General features: G+C 46.9%; 1 protein-coding gene across 6 annotated transcripts in view; it reads left to right on the forward strand.

The window, feature by feature from the left end:
* GDPD2 (glycerophosphodiester phosphodiesterase domain containing 2) overlaps positions 1–9,578 on the forward strand; it is a 65,959-nt gene extending 56,381 nt beyond the window's left edge. For 5 of the 6 annotated variants that reach the window (XM_069986724.1, XM_069986718.1, XM_069986721.1 and 2 more), the window contains 5 exons: positions 89–234; positions 558–705; positions 1,755–1,837; positions 7,746–7,774; positions 9,050–9,578. In XM_069986724.1, coding sequence (XP_069842825.1) covers positions 89–234; positions 558–705; positions 1,755–1,837; positions 7,746–7,774; positions 9,050–9,096 — 453 coding nt within the window. In that variant the 3' untranslated portion in view covers positions 9,097–9,578. Of the gene's footprint in view, positions 1–88; positions 235–557; positions 706–1,754; positions 1,838–7,745; positions 7,775–9,047 lie in introns of all 6 variants that reach the window. The other variant, XM_069986723.1, reaches the window with a different exon arrangement.

Below are 9,578 nucleotides of genomic sequence, written 5' to 3' on the forward strand. Positions count from 1 at the left end.
AATTACATAAAGCATGTAAGTCTCCAACGTTGATTAAATTGCCCAGATTTGGTTTATGTAAAATTGTCTTCTCAACTGCATGTTTTAGATACTCTGGCTGCCAGATGATGACCGGGAGGAAGTTATGAAGATGGCGCCGGGTTTCAAACAGATTTATGGTAGAAAAAGGGAGAAAAATGAGACTTTGGATGCTGTAAATCTATCATATACAAATATAAGTGTGAGTGACATCCGGTAAGAAACAGTAAAGTGCTCAGGAAATCAGATGCTTATTTGGGTACAAACCCACACACCGTATACGCAGCAAATACGCAACAAATACGCAGCAAATACGCAGCAGTTTGATGGTGAAGATTTAATGCTGAGTTCAGTTATTTAGATCTAATCTGCTGCGTTTTTGTTGCGTATTTGTTGCGTTTTTGCTGCGTATTCGCTGCGTATCGCAGCAGTAAATACGCTGTGTATACGGTGTGTGGGTTTATACCCTTTAGGTATATTGAGCCTGTAAAATTACTTGCTAGTTTTAACATATAAGGTCCCCTTCTCTTCTCTCCAAGGTCATACCGTCAGGATAATATTTCAGTGAATCTATTCGTGGTTAACAAACCCTGGTTGTTCTCCCATGTTTGGTGTGCTGGAGCCACTTCTGTTACCACTAATGCATGTCATCTTTTCAAGGATCTCAAGCAACCAATATGGCTGCTGGTGAGTAAATGTATTAACAAAACCATATGAGAGAACAGCATATCTATCCCCTCTGCTGTTTCTTTCCTACTGGCATCAGACTGGGTGCACTGTCCCTCTACAGCCTGTTAATCTCACAGCAGCTAAATAGTTAACTTTTACAAGGCGCTGGCAGCACTAAATATTCTTGCGTGAAAATCCGCTGCACAACTGAAGTGCCATAGATTTTAATAGATCAGTATTGCAGCTGATTTAACTGAAAAATGTGCAGCTTGAAATCCACCTTGGGGCTGGGTTCACACAAAGTATGACACCGGCCGTTTTGTGACCAGAACCGTGTCAGAATGGCTGTTGTCAGTGAAGTTTATCTTGGCCGGTACTGCAGCCACATCCCAATTCAACATTGCACACAATGGAAAGTGCGGCTGGAGTCGCACTCCATTGCGTGCACTGTCAGGACATGTCAGTTTTCGTTGTGGCCGCTTGCCATCACGGCCAGAGTGTATACTAGAGGGGAGATTTATCAAAAATGGTGTAAAGTGAAACTGGCTCTGTTGCCCCTAGCAACCAATCAGATTCCACTTTTCATTCCTCACAGGCTCTTAGGAAAATGAGAGGTGGAATCTGTTTGCTAGGGGCACCATGTTTGATAAATCTCTCCCTATGTGTATACACTCCGGCCGGGATTCCGTTGTCTGCACCACAATTGCATTGTCTGCAGTAAATTATCAATTAATCACGGCCGTTGCAAATTGCTTATGTTAGTGTTAGATAATGCAAACGTGGCAGCAGAGAGCATTGTGTTAGACTGAAAAAAATACAAGTTTTTAAATAGAAGTACATTACAAATATAAACTTTCTGGCACCCAAGTTGTCAGTCCAGTCACAATGGTTATTGAGACTGTAAAATACAGTTGGGACATGGTGCACAAATGTCATTTCCTCTGTTCTCCCGACACAACAGTGGTCAGGAGAACATTGTCGGGCCTGGAAAGTCCTCTTTAACACTATCTTTGTGAGCTACCTAAAATTTGAATTACTATAGGAGTAACCCACCCATGTCTTTCTAGGATCCTGACAACTATTTAATCATCTGGATAGTAGCAGATGTCGTAGCTCTTATTCACATAATTTGGGCGTTTCTTGTGCAGAGGTAAGTACTGTGGGGACAGCGGTGAGGGGTGAGTGTTTGTGTATACACATTGGGGGAGATTTATCAAAAATGGTATAAAGTGAAGCTGGCTCAGTTGCCCCTAGCAACCAATCTGAAAAATGAAGGGTGGAATCTGGTTGCTAGGGGCAATTGAGCCAGTTTCACTTTACACCATGTTTGATAAATCTCCCTAATAGATTTTATATACATTTTTCTGTAAGTTTTCTGTAAAGGTATTTTACCCCAAGGCAAAGTTGATTTAGATACTGTATGTAAGAGGATGCAACTGTGTTGGTTTTAAGGTGACATGAAATACTTTCCCCCCTCTCCCCACATACACAGTGATCCTTCTATCGTCCGTGCAGCCCGGAAAATGGGCAGCCCGGAAAATGGACAGCACAGACGTGTATATGCGATGCCCTGGCCCCTGGGGGCCACTTCGGCAGTGCTGGTGTTATGAGCGGGCAATGACCGGGGCAGCTGCAGGGGTTATACTTGTCACGGTATAGGCCTGAGGGTAGCACAGCTGTAGGGCCGGTCTGTGGAATCTGCAGGTGATGATGGGCATGCGATTCCTCGCTGCACTTAGTCAGGGCACCAGTTAGTGGACACCAATGCCAGGGTTCAGTAACAGCGGTTTTATTATAGATGAGGTAACTAGTAGCAACAGTTCTGTCCGGATGCAACCGGGTATATAGCAGGCTTTGACAAATAAAGCAGGAGTGGTGCTGCATAGGCTGTGAGAATACGTGCCGGATGATGGGAGTAGGAGTATGAGAGAAATAGCGTTGCTGGGTGGATTAGCTTGAGAATAATACTTGCTGTGAATCCTTGCAGCGATGAGGAGAGATAACGGAATGACACCCAGATGAGAGAGAAGACTCCGGACACTTGAGCAGGCAGATACAGCCGAAGACTTGAATATAGCAGAGCACTCGATCCACACTTGTAGTGGTGAAGTGGGAGCTGCAGAGAAGAAGCCCAACTCCTCTGAGGCAGGAGAGGGACGACACACATCCTCCTTGCTTGGAAGCAGGGGGAAGACTAACTTGTTAGAAGGAAGTGGGAGGTCACATGGTTTCTCCTGGCCAGAGCTAGTCGGCCATTGGAGGAACCATGGTTACAGGGCACTGGCACGGTCACGTGATCAACAGCCTTGCATACCACTGTACAATGCAATAATACACAGGAATACATGAGAATACACATGAGCAGTGGCGTCGCTAGGCAGTTTTATTCGGGGCTCATGCCCCGAATAAAATGCCTGCTGCCCCGGATCTCTTCTGCCCCGCTCTTGCGAGCCAGATGTGGCTCTTTTGGTGGCCGCATCCGGCTCGCAGATTGCCGCTGCTGCTCTCCTCCTCCTCACCTACTGGCCGCCCGCAGCACCCGGACACGCTCCTCCATCCAATCAGCGGAGACCGGGAGTGTGGGGCCGCTGTGGTGGGCCGTGGTGCACGTATCCAATCAATGCGTGCGCCACGGCCCACCGCAGCGGCCCCACGCTCCCGCTCTGAGCTGATTGAGTTGTAGGAGCACCTCCGGCCGCTACGGTAGGTGAGGCGGACAGCAGCAGCCGCGATCTAGAAGGAGGTGAGCAGGCACGGGGGGAGAGAAAGGGGCGAGAAGCACAGGGGGAAAGAAGCAAGGGGGGAGAGAGACATGGGGGAGAGAAACGGGAGAAAAGCATGGGGGAGAGAAAGAGGGGAGAAAAGCATGGGGGAGAGAAAGAGGGGAGAAAAGCATGGGGGAGAGAAAGAGGAGAGAAAAGCATGGGGGAGAGAAACAGGGGAGAAAAGCATGGGGGAGAAAAGCATGGGGGAGAGAAACAGGGGAGAAAAGCATGGGGGGGAGAAAGAGGGGATAAAAGCATGGGGGAGAGAAACAGGGGAGAAAGCATGGGGGAGAGAAACAGGGGAGAAAGCATGGGGGAGAGAAACAGGGGAGAAAGCATGGGGGAGAGAAACAGGGGAGAAAAGCATGGGGGAGAGAAAGAGGGGAGAAAAGCATGGGGGAGAGAAAGAGGGGAGAAAGCATGGGGGAGAGAAACAGGGGAGAAAGCATGGGGAAGAGAAACAGGGGAGAGAAACGGGAGAAAGTAACAGGGGAGAGAAACAGGAGAGATAACCATGGGGAGAGAAACATGGGAGAAAGCATGGGGGAGAGAAACAGGGGAGAAAGCATGGAGGAGAGAAACAGGGGAGAAAGCATGGGGAGAGAAACAGGGGAGAAAAGCATGGGGGAGAGAAAGAGGGGAGAAAAGCATGGGGGAGAGAAACAGGGGAGAAAGCATGGGGGAGAGAAACAGGGGAGAAAGCATGGGGAAGAGAAACAGGGGAGAAAGCATGGAGGAGAGAAACAGGGGAGAAAGCATGGGGGAGAGAAACAGGGGAGAAAGCATGGGGAAGAGAAACAGGGGAGAAAGCATGGGGGAGAGAAACAGGGGAGAAAGCATGGAGGAGAGAAACAGGGGAGAAAGCATGGGGGAGAGAAACAGGGGAGAAAGCATGGGGGAGAGAAACAGGGGAGAAAGCATGGGGAAGAGAAACAGGGGAGAAAGCATGGGGGAGAGAAACAGGGGAGAAAGTAACAGAGGAGAGAAATGGAGGAGAGAAACAGGAGAGATAACCATGGGGAGAGAAACAGAGGAGAGAAAGAGGGGAGAAAAGCATGGGGGAGAGAAAGAGGGGAAAAAAGCATGGGGGAGAGAAACAGGGGAGAAAAGCATGGAGGAGAGAAAGGGGAGAAAAGCATGGGGGAGAGAAAGGGGAGAAAAGCATGGGGGAGAGAAAGGGGAGAAAAGCATGGGGGAGAGAAAGAGGGGAGAAAAGCATGGAGGAGAGAAAGGGGAGAAAGCATGGGGGAGAGAAACAGGGGAGAAAGCATGGGGGAGAGAAACAGGGGAGAAAGCATGGGGGAGAGAAACAGGGGAGAAAGCATGGGGGAGAGAAACAGGGGAGAGAGAAACAGGGGAGAAAGCATGGGGGAGAGAAACAGGGGAGATAAGCATGGGGGAGAGAAACAGGGGAGAAAAGCATGGAGGAGAGAAACAGGGGAGAAAAGCATGGGGGAGATAAACAGGGGAGAAAAGCATGGGGGGAGAGAAGTGGGAGAAAAGCATGGGGGAGAGAAAGGGGAGAAAAGCATGGGGGAGAGAAATGGGGGAGAGAAACTCAGAGGGCCCGGGCCCCGGATGTTTTAGGACCCTAGCAACGCCCCTGCACATGAGAATGCACATTACCAGAGAATACTAGGGGAAAACCAGCAGCAGTTGCAGTGCAAACACTTACCAGAACAGGCATTGACACAGCAAGAGAAATGGCCATAATAGGAGTAGTAGTCTGCATGTTCTGGGACACTGCATATAAATCTGTGCTGTTAGTTTAAACATCACAAGCAACGGTGTATACTTATCATCCACGCTGCTTGTGATGAGGCATCCATGTCTCCTGTCTTCCGGCTGTATCTTGAGGCCCTGCCTCATCCGGCCATCAGTCATTTTGGAGGAGGCCTGAAGATACAGCCATTGGAGACCTGGATGCCGGATTACAATTATAACCACTTTAAAATCCTTCATCTGGGATTGTCACTTTTTCTGGCATGCATCCACTCTTTACATTGCCGTATGGACTTTTACTCTTTTGGTGTTGTTGGACCTTGTGTCTCTGTAACATACCAAAAGTACACATCAGAAGTCTGATTGATTTGGATCCCACCAATCAATAGAATAAGCCTGGTCAAGCAGGCTGTCTGGAGAAACAGGACAGAATTTGCTGTGAGCTGGAGAGTAAGGGCCCTATTACACAAAGTGATTATCAGCCATATTTGGCTGATAACCACTTAGTGTTGTAGCTCGTCTTTAAAACAACAATCAGCTGACCTGCATGATGTCGCCTGATCGCTAATTTACAACAGGAACCAAAATCCCAATGCCAGAAGCGACTGCTGGCTGTCGCTCCGTGCATTAGGAGTGGCGGCAACAGACCACCACTACCTCCTATGGGCTCCCCAAACGATCTAAAGATCGTCCGAGAAGCCCCTCCCCTCTCACGGTTGTCATGTGTAATAGCGCTGATGACTACATGTAACGAGGAGCAAGTAAGCGTTGACCTGACAGGTCGGCGCTTGCTTGCTCCTTCAGATCGGGCAGTGTAATAAGCTCTCTACCGCCCACGTCTTTCTGCTTGTTCCCAGGTCCAACTCTGGTGTCCTACCACGGGTATTAGTTATATACACCCTTTGCAAAAGTCTGTACTTGTGTGGTGATGAAAGTAGTACTAAAGGTCGCCAATAAATGTCGCTGTGTTGTATGTGTATTTGGAAGCCGAACAGCTGAAGGATGTAAAGGGTTATTGTTTCTCTATGTGCCACCTGAATCTGTAGACCAGTAGGATTCTTGTTTTCTTCTCTCCTATCACCTCTCCTCTTATTTCTTCTGTTGCACTCTTCATCCACTAACAGCGCACGTTAGTTACGTTGGGGAAGTAGGTCACGTGGGTGTGGAGGAGGAGCAAAAGGGCTTTTGTGTTGGGCATTGTGGAGGAAGGACGCAAGCTTGATAGCTCTCCACAGTGGTCCTATCCAGACCCTGGCCCTCTGCCAGGTCCCCATATCCCTTAAGTCAGTCTTAGCTAGAACCCTGTATGGGAAAGACGCAAGACAGTACACCTCTAACAACCTTATTACAAGTAAGGCTACACAGCACTATGCACTGTTAAACCCCTCTTAGGAGAGGACAAGCCCAAGACAACCTCAACCCACGCCGTGGACTACGAGAAGGAACAGAATTCATAGGCTTACTGCAACTTTGCTCTATCTAGATCAGTTCCTAGCTCTTTTGCTTTCGTGGATACTGTCCTGCTCTATCTCGCAGCTCGGATGTCAGCAGGGAACCCTCAGCATTCCGCTCATCCCAGGTAACAAAGTCTGGGGCCTGTGTCGCCCTCTAGGAAGGTTCAGTCGAGTCTAGTAGGTATAAGGTGGTGTGAAGACTAACTCAGTCAATACAAGGGCACATCTCCTCTTCCTCCTTCCTCTTCCAACATCCTCTTTCCTCTTCCAACATCCTCTTTCCTCTACCAACATCCCCGCAGAGTCCCAACCCATGTGGTACTGTGCTCTAACAGCATCCTTCTCTTCTCTACTCCTATGTTTCTCCGTATCACTCAACGCACTATCCAGTTGGCACGACTATCCTACACTGCACTTCTTCTACTACTGATCAGGTTGCTGTATTATCAAGTATTTATTCAGAACTATTGTCAAGTGTGTTTATCAAGTGCTTTATCCAGAGAAACCTCATACTGTTGATTCTGTATGACCTGCTGAACATTTGCAACTAGTAAACCTTACGTTAAAAAGACTGATTTCTCGCTATCTAATGTCACAGCACACACCGCAACCTTGGGACACTTCCCCTTTTTGTTGGTGGTGGTTCCGATAGTCCGGAAGGGTCACTACACCACTCTGGCCATCCGTGAACACTCTAACCCAAGGGACCCAGTAGCAACCCAGCAAGACACTGACCACAGGGGAAAAGGGTACAACCGTCCTTCAAAAATAAAGGCAGGCGTGCTCTCACACCTGTGTGCCGCACTGGCGTCAAGAGATAACATTACAAGGTCTGGCTGTATCTCGGCCAACCGCCTCCGGCGTGGAGTCAAGCCTGACCACCTAGCAAGTGACCGGCCGATCCACTGATATAACACCACACCGGGGGCATACCACGACACAACATTCTCTGGAGCACAGTACTGTTTTGGAGAAATTTTGCAAAGATGCACAGAACACTAAAAAGTGTGTGTGTGTGTGTGTGTGTGTGTGAGACCTTGGTATTTCACTGATATTTATTATGGTCCTGTTGTATTTATCTGGTTTTGTTAATTTATTTATTTTTGCTTTTATTTAGAGCCTGTTATGCAAAAAGAGAAGAAGAAGGTATAACATATGTATCTTTGGCATATGATAAATACTAGATGCTGGATCTGAATACTCCCTATTAAAAGCCCATTTACACTTAACTAATTGTCATTATTCACTACTTTTTGTGCATTCATAATAACTTGTTAGTATTAAAAAAAGAGAAAATCCCATGCTTTTTTTTCTCTCTCTGCAGAGTGCCCTTACTCGGCACCATTCTTTTGCTATGCACTGGGGGTGGGGGCCAGTGCCCCTCCCCCCAGTGTGACTATATCCCCTCCCCTCTGTGACTTGGCTCCATTAAAATCAATGGAGCCGCATCACAGAGGGGATATAGTTGCACTGGGGTTCCTATCTGCATTCTGCCCATCAGGCTGTGGGCTTTGAAGTCTGCTCTACTCCGCTTTGTTCCCACTGTAAATTTTCTCAGCTCTAGTTATAAGCATCTGAATCGACTGGATTTATTCACTGTGGTGGTAGGCAAATCTTTGCGACACCAGAATCAGGAATCTATGCTGTACAGCCAATCTCTACTTATAACCACCAGCTACTATCTAGAGCAGGGGTCTCAAACTCGCGGCCCTCCAGCTGTTGCAAAACTACAATTCCCATCATGCCTGGGACAGCCAAAGCTTGGTGTAAAAGGACCATAACTGCCCTAGCCCTTATCCAGTATTGGCTGTTGGCCTTGTCCCTTGCACACATTGATTCCTTTAAATTCTTTAGATCTTTTGGGATGTACTCTGGATGGAGGGATATTCAAAGTCTTTGTGATTCTTCAGTCAGGAATATTCTTCTACAATTTATTCCACAATTTTTAGATGCAGTTTTTCACAGATTGGTCAACATCTGTATATCTTTGTGATACACTGTGTATTCTGACTCCTTTCTATCATAGCTGGTCATGCTGTCCTTGTCCACTTACATAAGCACCTACACTTATTAGAATTGGACCATGTAGATATATGGATATCTATGGATATGGACTGGGGAATGGCACCAGTGTGCGCTATGGAATGAAGGCAAGCTGGAAGTGGCTGTTAACACGCAAACCTCCTTAAATGATGTACATCTCTTGCCAGATACTTCTGGACATCTTCAGAAGTCTTGGGGGTTTTAATCTGATTTAAGTATACTCGCACACGTCCTGGCTGGTAGCTTTTCCATCCTATACAGTAGCCCTAGTCTACATAGGAATCCATTGTAATCTAGTCTTTTACCTGTGTATCCAGCATATAAGCCAGTTTTACTTAGACTGAACTTAACTCCATCTGTTCTTTCTTGCTTTTACAGAGTCTGAAGCTGTATTACTGATGAAGATTGAGAATTTGGTTGCATAGCCACACTGGATGCCTATTTCATAGCAACTAAATGATCTCAGATGGATGGCTGGAGCTTGAGGGGGTGAATCTGGCCTCATTCCAGATGTCTGCACTGTTAAATCTCTAGACAAATACTACTACTGAGTCATAGGAACCACTTAAGACTACTGTATACAGACGCGCTTCATGACGTTGTGACCTGTTTGGGTCCGTTTTGGATGCTCAGTAACTTTACATTGGTTAAGTTATATAAATACAAAGTTTTTTCTCCTGGAGTGCTTAAAGATATTGAACAGGGTAATAGTATGCTAAATGGTTTCTTGATATCTTTCCCTTTCTTGCATTCTTCTGTTTTTGTTGTACAGTTTCTTTATTTAATTGTGATATTAGACAGTGTACTGTAAGGCTTTTCAATTTTTTTGTAATTTTCATGATCGGCTTATGTCAGTGACTAAAGTTAGGGTCACCTCATGATTTTGTATCCTGCTGAAATGTCCTAG

Source organism: Dendropsophus ebraccatus, chromosome 10 (genome assembly GCF_027789765.1).
Source record: "Dendropsophus ebraccatus isolate aDenEbr1 chromosome 10, aDenEbr1.pat, whole genome shotgun sequence".
NCBI lineage: Eukaryota > Metazoa > Chordata > Amphibia > Anura > Hylidae > Dendropsophus > Dendropsophus ebraccatus.